The sequence below is a fragment of the Hippocampus guttulatus genome, chromosome 17 (genome assembly GCF_054856545.1).
Source record: "Hippocampus guttulatus isolate MCC_2025c chromosome 17, RoL_Hgut_1.0, whole genome shotgun sequence".
Lineage (NCBI taxonomy): Eukaryota > Metazoa > Chordata > Actinopteri > Syngnathiformes > Syngnathidae > Hippocampus > Hippocampus guttulatus.
Genome location: NC_141277.1, coordinates 5,182,259 through 5,209,044, shown reverse-complemented (window position 1 = coordinate 5,209,044; position 26,786 = coordinate 5,182,259). Strand labels below are relative to the sequence as shown.

The 26,786-nt window shown below is 43.2% G+C and overlaps 7 protein-coding genes across 8 annotated transcripts in view; 4 read left to right on the top strand and 3 right to left on the bottom strand.

The window, feature by feature from the left end:
- LOC147191686 (netrin receptor UNC5D-like) overlaps positions 1-18,984 on the bottom strand; it is a 91,547-nt gene extending 72,563 nt beyond the window's left edge. For both annotated transcript variants that reach the window (XM_086135161.1, XM_086135164.1), the window contains exons 1-2: positions 18,941-18,984; positions 10,042-10,196 (exon numbers count right to left, since the gene is read on the bottom strand). The gene's annotated coding sequence lies outside the window, so the exon portion shown is untranslated. The remainder of the gene's footprint in view (positions 1-10,041; positions 10,197-18,940) is intronic.
- On the top strand, positions 13,813-17,083 carry LOC147191687 (aquaporin-3-like). Its single transcript, XM_086134682.1, has 6 exons — positions 13,813-13,920; positions 14,328-14,454; positions 15,546-15,683; positions 15,749-15,867; positions 16,062-16,279; positions 16,766-17,083. The coding sequence occupies exons 1-6, from the start codon at positions 13,813-13,815 to the stop codon at positions 16,950-16,952; spliced, it is 897 nt and encodes a 298-aa protein (XP_085990808.1). The 3' UTR covers positions 16,953-17,083.
- A 159-nt stretch (positions 18,985-19,143) lies between the features above and the next one.
- On the top strand, positions 19,144-19,723 carry LOC147191685 (histone H3-like). Its single transcript, XM_086135023.1, has one exon. The coding sequence runs from the start codon at positions 19,144-19,146 to the stop codon at positions 19,552-19,554; it is 411 nt and encodes a 136-aa protein (XP_085991149.1). The 3' UTR covers positions 19,555-19,723.
- A 1,069-nt stretch (positions 19,724-20,792) lies between these two features.
- On the top strand, positions 20,793-21,755 carry LOC147191684 (histone H2A-like). The gene has a single exon (XM_086135838.1). The coding sequence runs from the start codon at positions 20,816-20,818 to the stop codon at positions 21,194-21,196; it is 381 nt and encodes a 126-aa protein (XP_085991964.1). The 5' UTR covers positions 20,793-20,815; the 3' UTR covers positions 21,197-21,755.
- A 364-nt stretch (positions 21,756-22,119) lies between these two features.
- Positions 22,120-22,853, top strand: LOC147191683 (histone H4). Its single transcript, XM_086135842.1, has one exon. The coding sequence runs from the start codon at positions 22,260-22,262 to the stop codon at positions 22,569-22,571; it is 312 nt and encodes a 103-aa protein (XP_085991968.1). The 5' UTR covers positions 22,120-22,259; the 3' UTR covers positions 22,572-22,853.
- A 1,664-nt stretch (positions 22,854-24,517) lies between these two features.
- On the bottom strand, positions 24,518-25,089 carry LOC147191682 (histone H3-like). The gene has a single exon (XM_086135831.1). It carries the CDS (start codon positions 25,045-25,047, stop codon positions 24,637-24,639), a length of 411 nt encoding a protein of 136 aa, XP_085991957.1. The 5' UTR covers positions 25,048-25,089; the 3' UTR covers positions 24,518-24,636.
- Positions 25,090-25,568: 479 nt separating this feature from the next.
- LOC147191681 (histone H2B 1/2-like) lies at positions 25,569-26,453 on the bottom strand. Its single transcript, XM_086135841.1, has one exon. It carries the CDS (start codon positions 26,441-26,443, stop codon positions 26,069-26,071), a length of 375 nt encoding a protein of 124 aa, XP_085991967.1. The 5' UTR covers positions 26,444-26,453; the 3' UTR covers positions 25,569-26,068.
- Between the last annotated feature and the right edge of the window lie 333 nt (positions 26,454-26,786).

Below are 26,786 nucleotides of genomic sequence, written 5' to 3'. Positions count from 1 at the left end.
TAGAGATGATGAAACAGGTTGCAAAACATCACTCTGCCCTCATCAACACCCACTGCAGCCTATTAAGCGTCTTTTCTCAGCGCTATTATGCAAGCATTTATTTTTTCCTGCCGAGTAAGACGTCTTTGCCTTATCTCTTCAGTGGCCTCAAAACGAGCAGCTCTCACATGACCGGAAACAAGCTTTTGCTGGTTTGTGTTATTAATTATAAAATTAGCACAAACCTCATCAGCTAAATCTAATTAAGTGTCTGCTGGAACTCTACAAGCCGTTTTGGACGATCAAGATATAAACAACAACAAATATATCTGAATTGAATTGCAGCACGATGAACAAACTAATTCTTTACATTCTGTTTCGTTACGTTATTACTTTGTGTCCATCTCATTTATGTCCATATGTCATAGGTGAGCAAACAGAAGGAGCAGCACAATGTCTATTGAGTTGAAGCAAAAAAAAAAAAAAAAAAGTAGATTCCTTACATTCGTCTTAACTATTGTTAGTTTTTAAATTATTATTTTTTAATTGCCCTGATTAAAACTTTTTTTTTTCGGGGGGGGGGGGGGGACTGCAACAGAATAATGTCACTTTCAGAATCATACATCTACTTGTTTCAAGGGATTTTTTTTTAATCAGAATTCCTCAGATGGATTCATCTTCTGGCCGCAGGCTGTTGGAGGTTAAAGGAAGTTGCGATCCATGACGCAACGCGCCGCACAAAACACTCGGGCGGCTCGCCTCGGTTGCCACGGACGGCTGCTCGGCGAGGCCGAGACGCGCAGTCTATCATGTCCACGGCGTTGTCTTTGTTGCCCTAATGCTGGAATCAATATGAATGAGCCGCTTGAACAATGGAGCGCCGCATGTCCTTTCGGGGGCTTTGCAGCTGCAACGGCGAGGGCGTGTGCTTCGACGCTTGCAATCTTCAATGAATATTGCAACAGCTTGCAACCCCCCAAAAAAGGACATTGGGATGAAATCAGTTTATTAATTATTACTGACTGAACACGATTCCGCCTCTTTTAAAAACAGTGAGATTCAATTTTGATTGACAGGTTTTCATAAATGTCTATAAATAAACCACTGCAAACAACAACATCAATAACCTGCTTTGTTTAGCAAACGCTTTCTTCCTGTCATGTTTTGAAAATTCAGCCCCAGAAAACTGTCTCATTCAAAACTTGAAATTTGGTTGACACATCCACAACAAATTTCACGTATTGCTGTTTAATATGTACCTTTCTTCTCTATTCTTATGCCTGTTCTTTGTGTTTGCAGAATTTTTCATTTCCATATTTGTCATCTAATATTCAGATATTATATTTTATTTATTATATTTGTTACTGTATATTTGTATACCTTTCCTTGAACATTTGTGTATTTTTAATGTAACATTTTTTTGTTTGTTTTCTGTCATATGGATTTGTTTAAATTTCATGTGGGCTTTTTTTAATGCTTACTTTTGTTAGGTTTTTGTTACTTTTAGTATTAGATTTAGTTTTATATATATTTTGTTTATTAATTAATTGATTCATTTTAATTAAATGTACGGCATATTTGTCAAGAACGATTCCCAGGCCCAAAGAAAAACGGCTGGGTTGCCTCCGACGTAAAAACTGTGCCAAACAAACGTTGCGAGTGACTGGCTGTGGCGACCTCTGATGGGAAAAGCCGAAAGTCCTTTTTATAGTAGACAGATAAAAATGCTAAGTAGTCACGAACTAACATTTTGGCATCGCGTGTGAGTGAAGCACGGCGGCGAAGGTCGATGATTTACCACATGATGCGCCAGTCAAAAAAATTCAACACTCAAAGTCAGATCTTGACCTAACATTTAAGCTGGTTAGGGCCAACGACAGGGGTTCCTCATATTGCTGCACACCATCACATCCAAATAATTATGCTGGCTGTCATTGAAGCTGGCAGAGACGAACTAAAGACACATAGCGTAAAAGACATTTCAAGTTCCCATCATGCATCATCGTCCCTGTTGCCACTTTTTGTCCTCACATTCGGTGTGTCGCAAACTGCAACACACACTCCTACCCCCCCCCCCCCCCCCCCAACCTCTTGGTTCACCATCCACCCAGTCTCTATCTGAGGCTAATGGCACATGCAGGTTCAGCACCATTAGTCGGCTCCGTGGACTTGAGCTGCACCTATTACAGCGCCGCCGCTCGGCTCTCTGGAGTGGGCCAAGCCTACTTTATCACTGCTTAGCCACCACCTTCTCCCCGGAAGGTCACGCGTTTCTAATGACTCGTGACGCCAGTCGCTGGCAGCCGGCGAAAGCCGACGTGTGGGAGCGAGCGAGCGAGAGAGAGAAACAAAAAGAGAGGGGGAGAATTGCCTGTAATTTTCACAGGAGGAAAAATCTAGCAAAAAAAAAAAAGCTTCAGATAAAAGTAAAAAATGACTCAGACTGAAGAACAAAAAAAAAACTACAAATGGTTATAAAAAAGCCAAATGTGTTATTTTAAAAGTCCTTTTTCAGCTGTGCTCCTGCATCACCTCGCAGCACAAATGATGATTTTGACTTTGCCTGACCCGTTTTGCTGTTTAATTCATTTTTTGTTTTGTTTTGTTATGTCCAGCCGTTTTATTCAAAATTGGGAGTCAAGTAGAGACATTTTCTCAAGGACCCGCTGCTCATGTAGATTAAACATAATTGCACACCACAAAATACTGGAGATTATTACGATGGGTTTAGTTTGGAATTTGGATTTCAAACCAGGTTTTAAATTATGGTTTGCAAAGAAAAGTGTCAACACTAGGTTATGGCTTTAAATATTTTTTTTAGGGTTCTAAATTGAGATTTCAATTTCTAGCCAGTTGCCAACGTGAGTTATTTCTTCAAATTAGGGTTTCAGGACTGGATTAGGGTGTCAGAATAGGGTTTCAAAATCGGTGTTTCAAGACCAGGGAGAGAGTTTCAAACATGGCTTCCGGTTTCATATTAAGGTGTCAAGACATCTTATTTTATTTAATTTTTTTGTTGTTGTTTGTACACACTTTCTCCCGTTTGTACCATGGCGAGGCTCCGGGACAAACGGACCTATGCGCCCGAGAGTCAGGCGTGCGTCACCCGTGTGAAGGAAGCGAAAACTCGGCGGATGTGACAGCCGTGAAAACAGCCCGCAGGGATCAAGGGAGGCTTCATCACTTACGTTCGCCTGGATACTTTTGCAATGCTGTCGTCTCTTTTCTACTTCCTTCTGTGGTGCTCCGTTTACGTGCGATGCAGACATCGCATTACCGGAACCCGCACCTCGACAATCTCATCTCAGACGCTTCCTCTCAATAAAAGTTGTCGGAGGTGTGGGGGGGGGGGGGGGGGGGTGACTTAATTCATTCCTGACTGCTGGCTGATACTTCCTTCAGTGTTTAATGCGAAGAAAGTCGGGGAGGGCGCGGGGGGGGAGGGGGGGGGTTGAAAATGAGCCAGAGTGTGAAATGAACAGTAATTAATGTTGAATAAAGAGAAGTGCGAGCTGGGCTGCCGCTAATGGGAATAAGATTGCATTCTTTCTCTGTTCCTACGCGGCCCGGCTTCTTTTTCTTCCCGTCTAATTCAATCAATACGCGTCGAGCGCCGTGAATGGGAAGTGGCCCGCGGGCCAAACCGAGCTAAGCGGCCGAGACGCGGGATGGAGACGACTGAGCCGAGAAACAAGAGAATATGTCAACGATTCGAGGGGGCGCCGGCCAAAGAAGCGCAATCTGCGCGGGTGGACGAACAGGGATGAAGGCGATGGATCGATGACAGTCGGATGGACACATTGAATGGGAGGATTATTGGACGGGAGGAGGGATTGTTCAGGGGAATAAACGGGGGGAATAATAGAGGATGGATAGTTTTTTTAGGGATGGCTGGTTGGGCTGATGAGTGGACAGAGTGGAGGGATTGATGGCTTGATTGGATGGAAGATTTGTTATATGGATGACATCATTTTAATCAGAAAGAGCTTTAGGTGTCCTCAAAAATATTATTGACGCTGATTTAAAAAAAAACTTACTTTATTTCTAGCACATCAGATTTTTGAGATATTTGCTTTTAAATTTGACCTAATAAAGCTTGCACAGTACAGATTTTGCCATGTGTTGTAAAAAAAAAAATCCACCTGTTGCGGGCAAAATGGCTGCCCCCTGTGATGGATTAAAAATGGGTGGATTTTGTTGCTAAATTCAGATTCCACCTAAACAATATTAATGATAATATAGTGTTTAGACTATGGCGCCACATAGAACATATTGAAAAAAAAAAGACTTGACTTCCCCTTTAATTCCCCACCCATCCGTTTTCTGAGTCGCTTTATCCTCCCCTTGAATTATTTTTTATATTTGGAATTTTCATTTCCATTTTGGACTTTAACAACTTTCCATTTTAGTTCAACTTTAATCTCTCCAGTTAATTTTGTTCATTTTCACTCTTTTTTTTGATTTTAAGCATTTCCCTTCCAACTTAAACTCTATTTCCTCTTTCAGTTTAACTCCATCTTCCTTTGATTCCATTTGGTATTGCGTAGTCGTCGGCGTGCCCCCGAAAGGCCGTCGCTGTCAGGCTGATGTTGACTTAGCTCATCATACTTTCCAAAAACGTTGAAAACCTCGCAGGGAAGACTGCGAATTTCCTCCCGAGAATTGTGCGCAAGTCACTCGATGTCAAATAGTGCAAATGTTTGCTGTCATAAGTGTTGGCAGGATCGCGACCTGATTGAGAAAGCAGTAGCGCATTTACATGCAAACAACAGAGCCAGCGAGGAAGCTAGCGCCATCTAATGTCTTCTTATCTGGAACTGTGTGTGTGTGTGCGTGTGTCTGTGTGCGTGTGCGCGTGTATGGGTGGTCAAGACATCTAGAGAATGCAGGTCACACTCTTCCTCTCGCACTTAAAAGAACTTGTCGGTGAATAAGGAGTGCGTTTAAAATTCTGCACCATGTCTCGACTTGGAAAATAAGCAAGAGAGGCGCGAGACGAGAGGCGGTGCTGTCCTTTAAAAGGGAGCAAAAACTTCACACCTCCAAACGCCATTATGTTTATCGGGCACCTTATGGATGCCCTGGAATTACGGGACGCAATCGGGGTCGCTCCCACGCCCCCCCGCGTTGGGCCTTCTGAGATGTGGAACACAAAAGGGGGGGGAAAAAAAATAGACCACTGTTACCAGGTAGGATGGACAACTTAACTCTTCAATGCACCTGACGTACGTTTTCTTAAAAAAAAAAAAAAAACATCAGAAGACATTTTGGTATTCAGTGAAGCTAATGTTCATTTCTTGCCGAATGTTGGAGACATATCCGAGGCAGAACATGCAAAGCCAAACCTAAAAGTGATGCAAAGGGTGCTAACTGACCCGCCGTGTTGCCTCGATGCCGTAACTCTGCTAATCCAATCAGCGGTGATCAATGAGCACTGAACGTCTGAGCTGTCAATCGCGCTGGTGCTTTGGCCATGATTTTTTTTTTTTTAAGGTGAAGGGGGCTGGTTCTTATCAAGGTGCCCCCCCCCCCCACCCATCCCCCACAATATCCCCCAATCCCCTCATCACCATCTGTTAATAAAGAGATGCAATCAGTGTCAACATTAATTAAAAGTAAAGAGAGAATAAACAGTAGCGCCGATCGATTCCGCTCACGCTCCGACACGGTGCCTGTAGCGGAGGTGGCGGGCGCCTGTAGCGGAATACTAAACGCCTCGCCGCTACAAGGGTCGCGACCTGACACTACGATCAATTCCAGTTTGTCACCCTCCCTCGTCCTCCTCGCCATGACATACCCGCCACCCTGCCTCACCGTCCCATCTCCCGCCCTGGAGTTACGTGTCAAAAAATATGGACATTGGGTTCATTTAAAAAAATAAAATAAAAATTGTACATGTACTGTACATAAGGTTGAATAATCCTCAGAAATTGCCATCTTAGTTTTACAAAACATCTATTTATTGGCCTTAAAATGTTGTCATTTACAAACATTGCGTATGTTAGCTTACTTTGTTGTTTAAGGAAATACAAAATTTAACTTTAATGCCATTAGCTTGACCCAAATCAGATTTTAAGATGCGTTGAAGCAACAATTAATATTACCCGCGCTGTTTATAAAAACACGCATTTGAATCGACATCTTTGATTTTTGAAGACAACGCATACGGTATGTTTGATTCGCGGTAGGCTCAGAATGACCTTTGAGGTTGACAAAAACGTGTCTTTTCGGTTGCTCATGACTCACAAATTGCCTTTCGAGTCTAAAATGAATGATGAAAGACCGTTGACTCGCCCGTTTCCTGCAATACCTGCCGAGTTGGGTAGCGATGACGACGGAGTCGCGCACTTCACAAATTGTGTAGATTTGCCGTGTTTACCTCTTTTTAAACTGCGTCCTGATTTTCATTTAACCCCCTAATTAACCCTCGCGGCCTTATTAGCGGGAAACATTGTGGCTGGAAAGCAGCCTGCCGCATTCACTCTTTAATCGGCTTTCTGCCAGCGCCCAGCAGCGAGTGATGTGTGTCAGCACATTTGCACGCGTACGCTCACACGCGCACACAAAGGCATGCGCGCAACGCAAGGACAGCGAGGCTACGGCGTCATTGACTTACTCTGCTTTCGTACAGACTTGAATAGAAAAAAAATGTTGTTTTTTTCCCCCCACCCTGACACATTTTAACCTTCACATTTCAAAAGTGATTTTTATAACATTCTTCCTAAAAAAAAAAAAAAGTTTGAGAAATTCCAAAACTGCCTTCAAACACTCTTCGGAAATGATTACTTGAAAATCTAACATTGGGTTGATACCTTATCCTGGGTTATGGTTTGAAGTTTGGGTTTCAAGCCGACAACTGAAGAAAAAAAATGGGTGTGTTGAATTTAATTTCGTCAAGTGGTCGCACAGAATGAAATCAACTGTTTCCAGATGATTTTTTTTTTCAGTTAATGTATATTCGAAGTAAAACTTTTTTCGGTTGTAGATTTCAAGTTAAGGTTTCAAGACTGGGTTAAGATACCATACACAATCGATTGCTATACCTCTGAATTAACCAATGCGGATCAGGCTTCACATTTGATCAAGCTCTTAGTGTAATTTCACCTTTTCCTGACCTAGCTTGGCAAAGTGGACTCCAAAGTTAGAAACTAGGAATCGCATCGTACTGCATGTAAGATAGCAAAACTATTAGCCCAAACACAACAGCTATCGCCCGCCGTCATACCCTCGATGAATGCACGCGGCGGCAACAGGTGACATTTGCATGAAGGGAGAGCGCGACTGACCTGAAACATTTTAAGAAGCAATTACTCCGTAATCACGCTGACATTATCAAGAGACAGGCTATATTCCGACGATGCCTCAGCCAGACTTCTCCCTCCCCTTATCGCCGTTCCGCTCATCGGGAGCGTTTGCGTTTTGGCCTGCTGTGCCAGAACCGGGGAGTGATGAGACACAACGCTCCAGTGCCCCGCGGCTGATAAGTTGGAGCGGGAGGCTGTGCGGCAAAACTCATATTTTATGGAACAGATATTCCACTTTCCGTCCCTCCCTCCACCTGCTTATCTGGGCCAGTTGTGGAGTTCTGTGGCGGGCCGGTTAGCACAACGGTCCAGCTCGGCCTTCCTTGCACGGTTGCCTTCGCACGTTACCTGCTTGGGATTTGATTTGATTCTCTCTGCTTTCTTTTTTGTGTTTGTTTAGGTAGGGATGGACCACACATACTCACAAGCATCGATATATACACACGCACACACTACTCAGAAAAGTTACGACTATTCAGCTTTCCGATTAAATTCCTATATTGACCTAAAATGTCTTTGATGTCACGATAAACTTTGTAGGCAGATTTGACTAAAGTACTCACAATCCAACAACCCTGGAAAGTGAGTTCTGAGATTTGTTTTTGAACATAATTGCTGAAAACTCGCAAAGGCTCAAAACTAGGATGTCATTAATTGCACCTTTTTTTCCTCTTCTATTTCAGTTCTCCAATTTTTTTGCGAAAACAGGTGTGGTGAGTCACCTCTCCCCAACGACCGGCACATAAGAATTTGAGCGCGAGCGCTTATCCACCATAATTCGAGCTAAGCTTACACCCTGAAATGACTTTTTTCCTTCGGATTCAGAGCACCTGGTTGGCTGTGGGGGGGAAATGAAGCAGATGCTAGCAGCTAACATTTGCATGTGTAGGGAAGAAATAAAAGTGTATGAAATTGTTAAGCACTCATCACACATTTAGCAAACACTAGAATTGAACAAAGGTACCCTGACTATGTTGAAACAGTTTTATTTACAGTATATGTAAATTTTTTTGCAGTTAACTCCTGCTGCTAATTAGCCAAACGAGGGGTGCTACCTTTTGTTTCCGTGGGAGTGTTTTTCATGCAAAAAGGACAACAAATTGACTAACTGTGAAATTGAATGCCAAGGTTTCTGCTTGTGAGACAGACACAAGTACAGATGCTAACATTAGCACGCGTAGAGAGGAAATATAACACAAATAAGAACTCTTAACATAGCGTGACAAGAACACACGGCTAACTGCGACACATCGCTCATTTGCTACAGATACAGCTCCAGCTGCTAATTGGCGAGGCGCTAGCGTTTGTTGAGCGCGAGCCTTTCACACACAAAAAGAAAACATCAACTGCGACGAGCACCTGTGAAGCAAAGGAAACAAAGTTCCAAACGTTCAGCGGGGAAATGCACCCGGAAGTGAGTGATAAGCGCTAATTAGCTTTGCTACAAAGGCTAGGTGACTTGTTTGTCACTTCAATGAGATTTTTGTCCATCGTTTTAATGAGAGATTTTATTCCATAGTCCATAGGAGAAAATAAAAAATACATTTTTTAAAAAAAAAAAGAAAGAAAAGAAAAGCGCTTGGTGGATTTGAAAGACGCAGTAGCAGTAAAAATGTGGTGAAATGTAAGGCTCGTATTGTACAAATTAAAAAACTATGTTGGACTCTTCAATTATGTTCTTTTTGTAAACATTAAAGGCAATTTAGTCGTCAACAAAGCTACGGTAGGGGCTAAAATGTGAAAACTAAAATCCCTGTCCTTATTTGACGTTATCAATCTAACGTGCTCCCTTATGGAAACACCAAAGACACACGTCACATGTGTCTTTATTAACTGCGATTTTAGTCTCCGGTCGCCTCTCTGGTTTTGTCGATGTCGCTGCTAATGAGCGGGGCCTCAGAGAGAGTCGTAAACCACCTAATTTCTCTTGTGTTTTCCACATTTGCCAGTAAAACATCTGCTGTTTGCTAACAATTATCCGCAGGAAGGCTTTTCACATCATCCATCACTCGGAGGGGTTTGTTGTTCTGCGTGCAAGATGAGGTTCCTCGCTGAAGACAATTTGTCGCCGGCAACTACACGTTCAAGGATGAAGAGCGGTTTGATTTGAGGCAAACCACGCCAAGCTCTTAAATGTCGTGAACTCGTTTGCCAGCGATGAAGGCAATCGTCGAGTTGATATTTACTGCATGTTCGAGCAGATGGCACATATTGTAATTGAGACACGCGTGCCAAGTGAGTCGATTTCACCGGCACTTTGGATAAAAACGAGAGAATGCAATTTGGGCAGAAATTGCTCGTGAATGCTGGAGAGCTGACGCTTATCTGAAATGCTACCGAATGAATTCAGGGACTGAAATGTAGAACGTGAGACTTGAATGTGGAATAAACCAGTCATGAAATGTAACCTGATAACATGGTAAGCTATCGTGACCGCTGTCCCTGAAAGGGTAAACTTGAGAAAAGAAATGTACAGTATAAGTGAATACATTTGGAAATATCCATCCATCCATTTTTTGAACCGCTTTATCCTCACAAGGGAAAATGAAACTTCACTGCAAGCCTCCAAGGAGAACATTGTGGCGATGCTTTTCCGATAAATTTACCGTCATCGTGGCGTTTTGCCTCACGATAGCGCGATTATGCGAACTATTATTTGCAGATGAGCTTTTTAGAAAACTTACGACCCCACCCCCACAAAAAATGCCACATGTTGGAAAAAGGGCGTGGGTTCGTCATCATTGCGGCGTCAACTCACGACATTGATGGATGGCGGCTGTCAGATGCTCGCTCGGCTCTTCCTCGCTCCTCATCCTCACTGCTCACAAAGAATCAATCGACTTCACTTTGCGTGGCCGTGTCCCAACAACAGCGACGAGGCAGGAGTCCCACAGAGGTCAAACTCTCGTGTCTCTGATGAACAAAATGTGAAAAATTTGACTGTTTACCAGGAAGAACTTTGTCTCCGGTCCAAATGAACACATTTTCAAGTGTTTAATTAACCTCACGTTTGTATTTCTGAAAGTGTCAAAGACAAGTTTAAGAACGAAATACACGGAAAAATCAAAGACAAGTCCTCAACGAACCTAACAGGCATGTTTCCATAAACGTCAGAGTTCAAGGTTTTAAAACACTGTAAAAATCAATGACAAGAAACATCAATGGCAATTTCGTTTTCGCTGGACCTAATGTACGTGCTTACCTCAACTTCAACGATGTGCGGTTTTAAGACATTTGTAAACATAAATGGCAAGTTATGTTATGTTACACCCCCCCCCCCCCACTGCGCCGTGGACATGCACAAATAAAATGAAACAAACTCTGTGTTGGAGTGGACATAAAAATCAAACAGTTATGCGGATGGAGACAAAAGATGTCCGCCTCACATTACGCAGATTTATTATGACTAGTAAGACGCGTTAACGACTGACTGACACATCGACATCACAGCTGACACTCGGCTGGTTTTATGAGCCCACGCCGAAGCTTTAATGTAGTGGATATGCGGGCCTGTGGGCGCATACACGATGAGGTACGACGGCCAACATCTCATCAGTTAGCGTGTATTCTGTGCCAGCTCCATTATTGAAATCCTGCTTTCGTAATTGTATTATTTAATTTATATTTGCCACGTCAAAGGAGCAAAATGACACACTGTTCCCTGTTCGTACTGAACTAATGGTAACCTTTGACAGGCACGCACGACGCCATGTTTTATGCATCCGGCGTGGCAATATAAAATATAAATCATCGGCGGGGGCGTGCTTCATTTTTAAAGAGGAAAGATGATCAGCTCCGCCTTTAAGCAGCCTGCGTTATTTATTTTTTATTTCGCAAAATCAATTCGTCGATTTATCTTTTGCACGAGGGGCTTGGAATTTAATCGGAAGGTCCAGTGTGGGTAGAATGTAGAAAAGTGCACGTCGCTTATGAAAAGGGAACATACATTATTTCTAATCCCACTAGAGGGCGACCAAACAGCTGAATGAAAGGCACAGACATACAGTAGTTTGAGGCGTGTCAGAAAAGATGCGGGACTGGTGTAACAAAATATATACACACAGTGAACCAAACTATTTGCGGACCCGATCGTGATTTGCAAAATTTCCGCAAATAATTGATGCTAATTCTATTAGTATTAAGAAAGAACTACGAAGTGCAACGTCTTCTCTCACGATCGTGAACACTTACTCTGCCTGTACCAGACATATACCTACTCGGTTCGATTATGAGGTTGCCTAAACCTGTCCGACTTCCAACGTGTTGTCATTTTCCTCCATCATAATCGACGTGGAAAGCCAAGATTATGCACCTAATCTTTAACCTCTACTCAAAAGCAGTGCTGATCTCAAGTACAAAGTAATGCAATGCTGCCCTTTGCAGGGATCTGTTAGTCATTACAGTGGTTTACCAACCTGAGATTTACAATGACTGAAAATGACATTTGACACAGCGTGCAAGACTAGTTAATAATAGAAACAAAAAAGCGGTTGGTTATGGTCAAAGTAGGAAGGGAAGGTGTTGGGGAAAGAAATGAGTCTAATAATAATAAATTGGTGCACTGGAGCACTTGTCTATATTTATACAAACAAATTGTTTGTCAATTATTTAGGACAAAAATGATTTCAAATCAGAGTTTCAAGTCTGTTTGTGATTCAGACTAGGAGTTATAGTTTCAAAGTAGGGTTTGCAGCAAAGGGTAGGTTTTGAAAAAAATATTTCAAGCCAGGCTGACTAAAACCATTGCGAGGAAAGGAACAAAGAAACGGAAAAAAATATATAAATCTAGATAGCTCCATTTCCCGGAACCTTTTCATAGTCAACCGCATACGTCCGCAAATAGGATGAATTTAAATAATAATGCGAGTTGAAATGTCACTTCTATTAACACGTCTCGCTCACCATGACATTTCACAACAAGCTCACCCGTGCAAAACAACAAGGTGAGCGCACAACACGCCGCATGACTCGATCAGTAAATAAATCAGCAGCCTTATGAATATGCAGATGAAGGTTGTGCTGACTATTATTTATTTATTTATTATTATTATTTATTTTTTTTGCTGTGCGTCTTGCTCAACTGTATGGATGTGTGCGTACAAGCTAACCTTGACGACAAAGCATCAACACGCTGCTGTCTCGCCTCTAATAGGCAACAATGAGAACATCTTCATTACGCCGCCCTCAGAGACGCTGATAACGCAGAATTACACACACGTGCACAAGTGCAACTACACACACGCGCACGCACACACATAAACACAGCGATAAAAGGTTGAATGTTACAACAAGGTGAAATGTTACGCCTCTTTGTGGTCTTTTTCACAAATTAACACTTTAATCAGCGAGGTGAGCCAAACCTGTACACCTCATCTCCCCCCGACACACACACACACACGATACCTGACCATGCAACTCAGTGTGGGCATTTGGCTAAACACCATGTTCAAATTAAGGGTTGAAAAGCAGGGTTTCAAGGCTAGGTAAGGCTTTTTTGATTTAACAAGTGTTGGGGGTTTATGAGCCAGGGTTTTAAATAAGTACAGAGATCCCATTTGAATCGTCTTCCCCCATTGGAATGAATGCAAATGCCATCAATCGGTTCTAGCCGTCCCAAAAAAGGCCACAAAAAATGTTCTGTAATCTAGTGGCACACAAAAGAATCCCTGCTCAAATTGTGCTTAATGTTGATGATTTAAACTTGTTCTTTTTCGTCGCATCCCATACGGTACAATTGTACAATACAGTTATATGTAACTTAAGTCAACTAGTTTCATTTAATGCTTCAGCTCATTTTAAATATTTATTTTTATTCAACTTAGATTTTAAAGTTATCATTAGCCCATCTGAGGTGTTTTGCACTGTGTGTTAGCATTAACTTAGCATAAGGTTGTTTTTTTTAATACACAACACTTGACTCCCTTTGTTGTAGGTTTATATTGACCTACTTGACAAATATATTCTCTGCTGGCATTGAACGGTTGGACTCCAGTTGATAAATGTAAACGTCCGCGGTAGTGAATGAGTTAAGAATGTCAAAAAATGACTTGAAACATTGCCCTGTAACCAGATACAAAAACAGATTTCTAATCTACACAACAAGCATATCTTTGCACACGCTGTCATTAAGATTATACATTCACTAACCAAATAAACAATAATAGTAAAACCGTCATAAAATGTGTCTAAGGTCACCAGAAGCTGAAATGCATTTAACCGTGGTGGAAACCCCCCCAAAACATTTCAATGTTCTGAATGGGATAAACGTCTATTAGTCTGTCCTTTCATTAGTTGGCCTCATGATCGATCTTTTTTTTTTTTTTTTTTTTAATTATTGCAGTTGTCATTATTGATGACTGCTTGCCAGGCAGATGCAGCTTACGCTCAATAAACACATACACATACCGGTAGTCAACCATTAATGGAGCGAGTACTTTGCATATGCACAATGAGTCCTCATGTTGACTGGCGACATATCGCCTGATGCACTTTTCGCAGCGTTAAACCGGCAGTTAGCGCCGCTTGAATTATGGGCAGACAAAAGGACGCTCTGCGGAAACTGGACGGGACCTTCCGGACCACACACCGGCTCCTTCGCCAGGGCCTGGCCGAATGCCTCGGGACGCTAATCCTGGTGGTGAGTGGCAACCAACGCGGCATGGCGAGAGGTCGCGTTAATTGGGCGAGAACATGAGCTGGGGATGAAATTTTAATTCAAAGGTTGCCATCTACTGCGTGGAGGGTTAATGGGCAAGTACATGCTTTGGATTATTCAGTAACAAATTGGGGCTTCAAGCTAGGGATAATAATATTTAAAACGAAGGTTTTAAGTCCACACAAACATTAGACGATGAAATGGTGAAATACTGCAGCTAACGCCGTGGCTTCTAACCATAAATTAAACGAATAAGCACAGTTTGAAGTATGCGCTTTTACATTTATGACATGATGAAGCATCCAAAATTGAATACATCAAAATATCATTGTGATTTTTTTCCTCCCCCAAAGAAAAAGTCCAAAAGGTGTTTTCCCTTCTCCGTGCAGACCTTTTCTTGTGGTGGGGTGGCACAATGGATACTGAGTGCCGGTTCCCATGGGACATTCCTGTCTGTCAACTTTGCGGTGGGAGGCGGCGCTGCGCTGGGCGTCCTGGTCAGCGGCCCCATCTCGGGTGAGAGCTCCCCAAACTAGTGTTGACAAATGGGGCGGTGAAGCCGTTAGCAGTTGGCTTAGCGGTTAATAGTTACCTTAGAAGTCAGCGGTGAGCAAAAGGGGTCAAGGTTTGTGGATTAGGTGGGTAGGATTGGTCATAAGACAAAGTCATATGAACAGGGCATATTGGGGTCACATGACTTGGGCAAAGTTCTGGTCTTCGCTTCCTGGTGGGGTTACCTGGCCCGTTACCATGGCTACTTGTGGTGCAGCAGCTGTTGAAGCAGCGGGCCATCAAGAAACGAGGCAGACATTACATTAGCATCGTCGTCACACGGTCGCCGTCACTCACTTTCCCGAGGCTTCGCCCCCCCCCCCCCCCCCGCCGTGTGGAGGCAGTGAGTCATTATCATCGACGGCTTGACAGAGCACAAAATACCAACAAAGGGTAAACTGGCAGTTATGTGAAGTGCAGTATTTACCTCCTTGATGGAGGAAGGAACGGGGAGTTTGAAAGAGGTGTCACTTATCACTTTCATGGTGAAAACGATGCAACAGGTAATTGAAAGGAACACGGTGGTTCGAGTGGTCCTTTCGTCAAACACCACAAAAGGTTCGTTAGCACGCCGACATCCTCTAACAACTTGTTTTCCCTGCTAGCAGCCTCGCAATTAACATGCCGGAATGTCTCTGCCGTCCAATATAGAACGTGTGAGTCAGGGAGCGAGCGTGCCAAAGCAACTCAGTAACAGTGGTGAGAAGTTGCTGTACTTAAAAGGGGAACTTCAAGCAAACACTGTCTTTGCAATAATATGTTCGATGTGCCCCCACTAGTCAAAACACAGTATTCTGAATAATACTGCATTCGTGGAATAAGAATAGCGTAATCCATTGTTAAGATTCATCTCAAGGTGTCACCATTTTGTCTTGTACCGCCCTCTGCTGTCCACTGAAATTGATGTCAAAGGGCTCTCGGGCTCGCATTGCAATGATCACGGCTGACCTCTTTCTGGTTTTGGTCACTTGTGCTTCAAGGCATCACTGTACATAATAAGTTGAATCAGTACTTATACTTGAACAGAACAATGTTTTTCTTCTTCACACTCCTAGGTGGCCATCTGAACCCCGCTGTGACCTTTGCATTGTGTTTGCTTGGCCGGGAGCCCTGGAGGAAGTTGCCATGGTTCTTCTTTTTCCAGACATTGGGCGCATTCCTGGCTGCCGCCATCATATATTGTCTTTACTTGGGTAAGATTTCGATCCATGATGCTGAAATGGGCAAATATGAACAACCAAGTATTTGAATCCGCCAGATGCTATACGGGAATTTGGCCACGGGGAGTTGCTCGTGGTCGGAAAGAATGCCACTGCTGGGATTTTTGCCACATATCCTTCAAAACATCTCTCAGTGCTCAATGGATTTATGGACCAGGTGAGAAAGTCTGTCCAAGAATACTTGAACCTCACACCCAAATGCTCACCCTGATTATCAGAACGTTAACCCAACTAACACTAAGCGAAACCTAAACTAAACGCCCTAAACTAAACCCTGACCACACTCACACAAAGCCGACTAACTCAAATTTCAAATTTAACCTTAACTATTGTAAATTGCTTGTGGTTTAGGTTATCGGAACCACAGCACTGGTTATAGGTGTCCTCGCCATCATAGACCCTCGCAATGATTCAGTCCTGCCTGGACGGGAAGCTTTCCCTGTGGGCTTGGTGGTGACCGTCATCGGCCTGACCATGGGATTCAATGCTGGCTACGCCATCAACCCCGCCCGGGACCTTGGACCTCGCCTCTTCACTGCCGCAGCAGGATGGGGACTCGAGGTTTTCACGTGAGGTTTTTATTTTTTATTTTGGCATCCAGGAAAATTGCATTTTTGGGGTGAGGCATATCTAGTCGTAGCTAGCTAACAGGATACTGTAGTGGTACAATTGAGCCTGGGAACATCTAAGTAACTTGCAGTTGTGCCAGATACACACTGATGCGAAAAAAAACCCCATTCAAGTTCTTTCGTAATATTAGCCACCCCCGCAAAAATGAGGAAAACTGAAATGGTAAAAAAAAAACTGTTTTATGCTGTGGCTCCAAATTCAGTACATAGTTTTTAGTCTTTGTACATTTGTTGCAATGAACTTCAAATAGGTAAAATGTATTTATAATCTTGGATTTCAACTTCCAGGGTCTTTAAATCATGTTGTTATGTAGTGGTGTGTCTATGTGTGCCTGCGTATCTGTATTTCATGTTTTAAGTCATGTTACTTTTCATTATTCAGGTATGTAATGCTCGCATAAAATGACACTTTGTTCTGTCTTGCAGAGTGAACGCCTATTGGTCCGTCGTGCCCATCACTGCCCCGTTTGTGGGTGCCATGGTGGCAGTGATGGTGTACCAGCTAATGGTCGGATGCCATCACAGCAAGGACGAGCCAGAGAGGAATCGAGAAGGGCCCGAGGGGGAACAACTCAAACTGGCCAGTGTTTCAGCCAATGAAGAAGACGCTTGAATTGGAGGTCCATGTAATGGTGTCAGAGATAACAACATTTTCTGTATTTTTTCTCTTTTTGTCTTCTTCAAATGCCACGTTTGACTGGTATAGCTACAGCTAACTGGTTTTTGGCAAATTTAGGTCTTTTGGTTTTAGCAGTGTCTTGGTTTTTGATCAGTACAGGTAAACTTGTTTTGGTGTGTCATGGATCAAGTCCATTTAGACAAGAAGTACACACTGTAATCAACGGCAGCAATTTATTTGCCACAATGCTAATCCCTGTGGTGTCACATAAACAAGATAATGGCGATTAACCCGACTACAGATGGGCCACTTTTGCTCTGTGTACGCGAGAAAACATATTTAGCAGTAACAAAGGTGATCCATTACTTCCACTGGGAAAATAGCCAGATGGTGAGGAAAACTGACTGATTCCAACATGACAACACAAGAAAACATGACTGGAAGTTCTGCTAGTGACATCTTATTACCCAACATGAGCAAAGGTAGCTTGTAACCTTATGTGCATCTGGCTTCAACTACAAAGTACTTAGATGAAGCTATTCTAGTTTTAGACATCTCCTCAATCCACATTACAGTAAAAGGCAACACATGAGCAAGAAAGCCCTGCTTTCTCTGAGATCAACCCCACAAGGAGCCTTGCCTGTCTTGTGAACGTCTACTAACCGTTAGGCCAGTTGTAAATCCCGGTAGCAATACAATTTGCGAATCAGAGTGGGTTTACTGCACCATTTTTAACAGACAATTAGCTAAACACTCGGTCAGTAGCATGCAAATTGTGACATTTGCCACCTTACAAATCCTCTCCAAAATGTTCAGAGAGCAGCAGGTGGCTGTTGGTGAGCGTGACGCTTGATCTTTTATTTGACAAAGCGCAGAGGGCAACGAAAGGTCTCAATTGTTTGCTTGGAAAAATGCTGGAAGGACAAGAAAAGCCTCCTTCGGAGCAGCCGGTGACGAGAAGTGACATTTGTCAGTGTCTGGAGAAGAGGATCAGTCTGTCTGGGTGTAACAAAGGTTTAAACTTCACAGAGTGATGTTTGACATTTGGACTTCCTCTCTGGTGTGACCTTTTGCGGTCATATCGTTTGTCAATCGAAAGTGGTTTCTCACAAAAATTTGAATAAAAGCTGGAGTTTTAAGTGTGTGCGCGCGCGCGTGTGCGTCCATGACCTGAATGAATTTAGAACATACACGAAAAGGGTGAAGGAAATGACATTTTCAAACTGTCACAGATCCTGCATTTTCTGCTTCACATAAAACATTTGAAACAGCGCAACTAAGTGGTCAATCATTTAACTGCACGCATAGGTACTCTACTTTTATAGTAAATACGTATTAAATATTCTGTTTCTCAGAAATGAAAAGTGACATCTGTGTTCGCTTGAGTATCAATTCAAATGACCAAATTCTCTCTGCTTTCGGCGCAATAACCACGTAAGGGAGTAGAACGGAATCTAGTGCTGCAAAATCTTCTCATCGGAAACTAATTACAATCAGTTCATTCTTAACAAAACCATGGCAAATGAATGAAGACTGTACTTCCGTCTTATTGTGCTGTGCTTCCGAGAGTTAACAATGATGACAGTAGTCAGCCCAAACTTCTTTTCATGAGCCAGGAAGTATGAGTGTCCTCGCTCCTCTAAGTTGACAACAGTGAATTGGTGTGAAAATATAATAGAATGTTTAGAACAATTGAGTTGCTCGAAGTGAAAGCTTTTGAGTAACTGTATCGACATAATCGAAACATTGAAGTTCAGAGAACTAGAACTTTTGAGTTGACCAACTCAGAAAAAAACGATTCTTCAGAAGTGAAGAATCGTTTTTTGTTATCTTGCAGAAGTTGCATGACTCAAAATAAACATTACTTGTACAAAAACAATGCCCTTGCTTCCCACTACATTGTTGGACACAAAGTCGACCAAAAACGTTCACTGAATTTCGAGTAAATCAAATATTTCAATCACAATTCATGTCTAACTTACATTGTCAAAGCGGATTTCCTGGAATCAGTCCGCTCCAGAATACGTTAGTCACATCTAAGTGTTGATTGGTTTAATTCAAAATCCTTTCGTCCAATTGTCGAGCAACTTTTGCGCGGACTCTTCTCAAACCCACCAATCAAAGCTGTTTCATCCAAATAAAAACGCGCGGTCGCAGAAATACGTCTAGTCATTATAGTTACAGGATGGCAAGGACGAAGCAGACCGCTCGAAAGTCCACCGGCGGCAAAGCCCCCAGGAAGCAGCTGGCCACGAAGGCTGCCCGCAAAAGCGCTCCGGCTACTGGCGGTGTTAAAAAGCCCCATCGCTACAGGCCCGGTACCGTTGCCCTCCGCGAGATCCGTCGCTACCAGAAGTCCACCGAGCTGTTGATCCGCAAGCTGCCCTTCCAGCGGTTGGTCAGAGAGATAGCTCAGGACTTCAAGACAGACCTACGCTTTCAGAGTTCGGCTGTCATGGCGCTTCAAGAGTCCAGTGAGGCTTACCTTGTCGGTCTGTTCGAGGACACCAATCTGTGCGCCATCCACGCGAAAAGGGTCACCATCATGCCAAAAGACATCCAGCTGGCTCGTCGCATCCGTGGAGAGAGGGCTTAAGCTTCCATTTCGCGCACACAAAGGCTCTTTTAAGAGCCACCATATTTTCAACTAAAGTGTTTAGTTCTATATATTTACAAAGAAATCTCACAACGACCACATTCGCACATAAACATCTACTGGTACGTTATTATAATAAAATAAAGTTGCGAAATATGAAGCGGCCTCTGTTATTCACTACATTACCACCCATTTACTGAAACGGCAAAAAATCCCTCATAAAACGACAGATACTTCACTCACTCAAAGTCTTAGTTGCTCTATTTTGGTCCCCATTTTTAAATTGCATCAATTGTCGGAGACGGTAATCTCCCCGCGACTGTCGCGGCCGTGCTGTAACCTATCCCAGTCGATTTGGGGGTAGGCGGGGTACACCCTGATCTGTTTGGCAGCCAATCGTGGGGCACACAGCCAAATAGCCATTCACACTCACAATCACGGTTAAGGACAATATAGAGTGGACAGTTAACCTAGCGCACGTGGAAACGTGGGAAGAAACCGCACAGTAACCCCACAGGCACGAGAACAAACTCGACGGTGGAAGGCCAGGACCCGGGATCGAGTGCATGACCTTTGTACTGTGAGGCAGACGTGCAACTAGTCGGTACCGTGCCACCTTTAAAACGCCATAACGTGTTATCCTTTCTTCTTGCTTGAATTTAAATGTTTAAAATTCCTTTTTTATTTTCTGAAGTCCTGCTCTTTTTTTCATCTTGTACACTTTGTTGGTTGCTTCTGTTTTGGCCGTGTTGTGATGATAGATTGACTGTTCTTGAAGTTCGTGAGGTGAGCCACAGCCCACCTCGAACCTCTACAGTAGGTTTCTACAAAGTAGAGCATGAGTGAAGCTTTTTCAGTGATCGATCGTTTACATTAACATATGCATCTATATATATATATATATTTTTTTTTATTGTGCAACTTTTTCTTTGAAGCCTTTTTTCATCAAGATGATCTGATTTGAATAAACAATTGCACCACCCTTAACATTTGTCTAAAAGGAAGTCCAACAGACATTTTATGTCTATGGGAGCGTTTCAGGATACTTATCTGTAGACGTAATCTCCGAAATAGCCCCAAAAATAGGAAGTTACAAAACAGTAGGGCGGTTTCAGTTGTAGCTTTATGCTGATTGGACAACCGTTTTCTCGCACCTTTTGGCCAATCACTGAACAGCTAGGTCGTGTATAAATACAATGCTTCGCAGCGTTGTCGGTATGTCAAGTTCAAGTCGCTAACAAACAGTGGAAAAACTTCAAAAATGTCCGGACGTGGTAAAGCCAACAAGGTTAGGGCGAAGGCAAGGACTCGTTCCTCCCGTGCCGGTCTTCAGTTCCCGGTCGGTCGTGTCCTCAGACTGCTACGCAAAGGTAACTATGCCCAGCGCATTGGTGCTGGTGCTCCTGTATACCTGGCAGCTGTACTCGAGTACCTGACTGCTGAGATCTTGGAGTTGGCCGGCAATGCTGCCCGCGATAACAAAAAGACCAGGATCATTCCCCGTCATCTTCAGCTGGCGGTCCGCAACGACGAGGAACTCAACAAACTTCTTGGCGGGGTCACCATTGCTCAGGGTGGCGTGTTGCCGAACATCCAGGCTGTGCTGCTGCCCAAGAAGACAGAGAAGGTCAAGACTAAGTAGATCTGCTTGAAATTTCCTACATCCCACAAAAAGGCTCTTTTAAGAGCCACCCACTTTACTCAGAGTTCAACTTCCCTTAATTCTAGAATCAATGGTCCTCTCTTACACCTGCAGTTATTCTCTGACAGATGGGGGGTCAGAGACATGCAGTCCCCTGCTCGTTTCGAGCTAAATTCCAAGTGAATTGAATATTCATGAGGGCGTATACACGGAATAAATTTAATGACTAATTGAGGCCTTTTTTGCAAGGCTGTAGCATCATATTGTGCAATGTTGAAAATGACTTTCAAACATTAAAATAGACAAATAAAGGGGTTCTTATCTTGCTCACAATGGAGAAATTCTCAATTTACAGCAGCAAAAATTGAAGGGAAGAACGTTGAAAAACAAGTATTTACATACACAAAAAAAAAAAGAATTGAAAACCTCAGTTTATAATTTGTGGGGGCTCGTGTCGTTTGAGCTGGGTGTAATGTTTTGTGAAATTGTCATTTGTGATAAAATGAACAATTTTGAAGTAACATGCACTGAGAATCCTTTATTGGAATGTCCAAGAAGAGACGTCCAGATAAAAATGGAGAGGGGGGACAGAAGGGAGTGTTCATGTTAAGGCAGAAATTAAGGGAAATTCGCGGTACATTTATTAAATCATCATATCATGTTATATTTAGGCGTGGCAGTATGTGTAATTAGTTTTCACGATTGTATGTGCTTAAATATGAAAAACAAGTTTTGTGAAATTTGTGTATGAAACTGACCCAACTACATCTAGTGTATGGAGTATTCAGACAACTGTAATAACACCACAGTGCGGAAAACTCCTTCAAAGACAATTAAGTGTACACAATACATGTTGATTTCACCACTAACTCGAAAAATCCATGTTTGTCAGATTTATTTGAAAAACAACATTCTTACTTCGAGTTGTGCTGAGTGAAGCTCCTCCTCGCAAGATTGCATCAGCTGTTCTCTTTCAGGTCCGCAGTCTTGTAATAAGAGTACCCGCCCTCAGCAATTATGCATCGTTACAAGTCACATTCAAACCTAGGAGAGAACATAGAACATGTCTGGAAGAGGCAAGGGAGGCAAAGGTCTCGGAAAAGGAGGCGCCAAGCGTCACCGTAAGGTTCTTCGCGACAACATCCAGGGCATCACTAAGCCTGCCATTCGTCGTTTGGCACGCCGCGGAGGAGTCAAGCGTATCTCCGGTCTCATCTACGAAGAGACCCGTGGCGTACTCAAGGTCTTCTTGGAAAACGTCATCCGTGACGCTGTCACCTATACCGAGCACGCCAAGAGAAAGACTGTCACCGCTATGGACGTGGTGTACGCGCTCAAGAGACAAGGACGTACTCTCTACGGTTTCGGCGGCTAGACTCATCCTTCGACCAGTATACCAAACAATCCAAGGTCCTTTTAAGGACCATCCACCACCTCTAACAAGAACTTTCACCTTGCCTTTGCCTTGTTGATTTTAGTTGAGTAGACACTCAGTCACTTGGCTGGATATCAAAAACATTAATAAAATCAGCCAGAGAAGAATATTAAACCTCGATTTAGAATTGCGACCTAATGTTTGAACGAAAGTGTATAATGGATTATGGTAACGTTTTTTGTTAGCTGAAGAAATGAATAAAAAAAGATTCACCATTAGTTTTACACACATGCCTAATTAACTTCAATCGGGTACATATTTCAGTTAAAGCACATTCTAGATTTAATAGGGAAATTATATATAATTTTACCAGTTTGTTTTGGCATCTCGGCACCTAACGCTGTCAGAAATGCCCATTGGAAATTAATATGGCCACGCCCCTCCCTCTGTATCTTGGTGGGTGTTACGCAAAACTCCTCTTGGCCTTCTCCCTTCGATAGCAGCAACATCATGTTCACTTCAGATTTTTCTAGTGAAAATGATAATTGTTTACTCACCAAAGAAGTTAGGCATGCTCTTGATAGAAGTGAGTACTGCGAGTGATGACTTTGGAAACATCACTACGAGTAGATACAATAGTTACATACCACATTGAACAAAGTGTGTCGTTTATGTCCAGTCATTGTGCATGTTAAATTGCTCCATGTACAGCACTTTGTATGCAGCGATGGCTGTTTGAAAGTGCTCTATAAATACTGTTGACTTGACTTGACTTGACAGTCTACTTCGTAATTTTGTTTTAGTCGCCGTTGCTGCAGAAACCCCTACACCTCACACAGGTAGGATGTCGGAAATAGCAACAGTGCTATTGTGGCGATCTTAAGAGTATTCAACCATAACTTTAATCCAGTTGTCTCGAACATACTTTTAAGGCCGCCGTCATTTGCGATTTCCAGCAGTTTTAACTCATTTTGCGACCTCCGACGTTTTGTTTTTAGCGTAATCGGTCACGTGACGGAGAAGCGTGGTTTGACATGAGTCAAGCGTGACACAGACGGATGTAGCGGAGAATCTGGTAATTTTTCAAAATAAAACATCTTTTGTATTCCGAAATAAATAAAACGGTATTCAGGCAAGTTCTTTCTGTGCGGACCGGCGGTTGGGGACCCCTGCTCTAGTACAGCCGCCAGGTAGGTAGACGGGACCGCCGCCGCCGATCCGTCGGGCATAATTACCTCTCCTTAGAAGTCTGTGGACACGACCCACCGGAAACTGAAGACCGGCACGGGATGAACGACTCTTGGACTTTGCCCTAGATTTGGCGGATTTACCACGCCCTGACAGTTAATTTTTAACAATTACAATTAAGGATTTGAATTTGACAGTACCCACACTTTCGCGAAGCAGCGTGCTTATACAAAACGAAGCTGCTCAATGATTGGTCAGGAGGTGCGGGGAAGCGGTTATCCAATCAGCACAAAGCTACAATTGCAGCCCCGCTACTGCTTCGAAGGTTTCGTGTTCAGACAAGTTTGCCTTACATCAGGGGTGTACCAAAAAATACTTCGGAGTTCCGTCTTGCCTCGGAGGACCGTGACGGCAGAGAAAGCACAAGTGTTTCAACTTCTCCACTCATTTACACAACAAATTAATGGATTACTAGTTTTCAAATTAGTAAACTATAATCTATGTAAAGGCGCAACTCATCTAAACTATCGATCACCGAGAGAACCTCACTCCCCTATCAACGTTCTGTGGAGCAGTTTCGTGGGGATGGAGGGCGCAACTCACAGAAGCAATATGTAGATATACGTATATGAGAAGTGACATTTGAAATTCAAACCTAAAGCAAGCACTGAATAAGCGCCATTGAGAACTAGTTTACTTGATTGCATTACACTGGAGTAAAATGTCGTGGTTGCAGAAAAGGTGTGACATTTCCATTTCATCTTATTTCTTTAAAATCAATACCGGTTTGCGAAGCGATAAAACTAATAGGAATACAAGCTTTCAGATGAAAATATTGTGGCTCTTAAAAGAGCCATTTTGGTTTTAGCACGGAAGTTTAAGCTCGCTCTCCGCGGATGCGACGAGCCAGCTGGATGTCTTTGGGCATGATGGTGACCCTTTTCGCGTGGATGGCGCACAGATTTGTATCCTCGAACAGACCGACAAGGTAAGCCTCACTGGACTCTTGAAGCGCCATGACAGCCGAGCTCTGAAAGCGTAGGTCTGTCTTGAAGTCCTGAGCGATCTCCCTGACCAACCGCTGGAAGGGCAGCTTGCGGATCAACAGCTCGGTGGACTTCTGGTAGCGGCGGATCTCGCGAAGGGCCACGGTTCCGGGCCTGTAACGATGAGGTTTCTTCACGCCGCCGGTGGCCGGGGCACTCTTGCGGGCAGCTTTTGTAGCCAACTGCTTCCTCGGAGCTTTTCCACCGGTGGATTTACGAGCTGTCTGCTTAGTTCTTGCCATTTTGACGCTAGGTTACGTTAGATGAATGAGGAGTCAGATGTGCGCGAGTGCGCATTTATACCCGGACGCGGCAGCGCTGATTCGTGAATCGGGGACGAGTCCGCGCTGAAGCTGCTCGAGTATTGGACACAAGGATTTTGAATTAAACCAATCGCCACTTATAACTGGCTAACGTCTTTTGAGTTGACTGATACCCGGAAATCTGTTACGAGGAAATAAATTATATGTAAATTTTAGTTCAATATTTCATTTAACTAGTAATGTTGAGGTGAAGCCCCAGTAGGCTTCGCAGCCGCACAGTTTCAACCATTGGGTTCGAGCAAAGGGGTGATTCCTGGACGTTTCATGTGCACACAAAACCATTTGCTGGCCATGTGTCTCATTACCAGCAGCTGTCCACGGTTTGTGATGCACTGATATTCGCGTCAGTTTTGTCTCTTGGACATGACGATTTATAAAATACATATATATGATGAAATAATTTGTCGACATAAAGTGCATAGGCCTAATACGACATATTTATTCGGCGTGAGTAAATGTTTCCAATCCTTTCACATTTTACAAGCCAGCTATTTTCTAACGTATTTCGTTTTTCCCCCCTTCGTAGTGAGTTATTGTGCTCACTTTTATTTGAACGCAAACACCTCACTATTGAATAAAAGATTAAAACGTACAATAGCAATACAAACAGTTAACGGCCACGACATTAAAGGGCGTACGCTCATCGACGTCACCAAATACCTGATCCCTGCCCCAAAAAAGGAAAAAAAGTAAGTCTTCTTACCCTGAAAAGCTGTGACACTTGGCTGCCACCAAGTGGTCTTAGGACGTGGTGCCCGCATGAGGCGAATTGTGTGCAATTATGTTTACTATTCGCAGTGTCTCAGTTATAGTTCGATTTGGACACATCTTAATACACATCGATTTGAGCTTAACGTTAGAGACAACAGACGGAATTACTCCTTGATGGGTGTGGTTGGCTCTTAAAAGAGCCGTTGATGTAGGACATTGTGGAAGCAGTTTACTTGGAGCTGGTGTACTTGGTGACGGCCTTGGTGCCCTCAGACACGGCGTGCTTGGCCAGCTCACCGGGTAGCAGGAGACGCACAGCAGTCTGAATCTCCCTGGATGTGATGGTGGAACGCTTGTTGTAATGAGCCAGACGAGACGCCTCAGAAGCAATGCGCTCGAAGATATCGTTGACGAAGGAATTCATAATGCTCATTGCCTTCGAAGAGATCCCAGTATCCGGGTGGACCTGTTTTAGTACCTTGTAGACATAGATGGCATAGGACTGCTTCCTGGTCTTCTTCTTCCTCTTGCCTGTCTTGTTGGTTGACTTTGTGACGGCTTTCTTAGAACCTTTCTTGGCGGCGGGCTTCTGTGGTTCAGGCATGTTGACTGTAGTTCTGAGATCGGCAACTCGATTGAGATGTGGAACCGAGAGTTTGATTTATTTATATTCGTCTCATGTAGATTTTGCTGCGCCAGCGCTACATTTTCATTGGCTGAAACTCTCCTTTGAAAAAGTGTCACTTCACTCGCAGGCGTTTAAAAAAAGGGGCGCGGCTACAACCATCACGCTAACTTCATTTGCACGCGACCTTTTTTGTGACGTTTCAATAAATTTATTTCTTGAAAATACACTAATAATGTCACAAAAACACACACTTCTCTAGATTCTTTGGAGTTGCAATGTTATTTTTGTTCCAGATTACTAATTTGCTGCAACCTTTTAG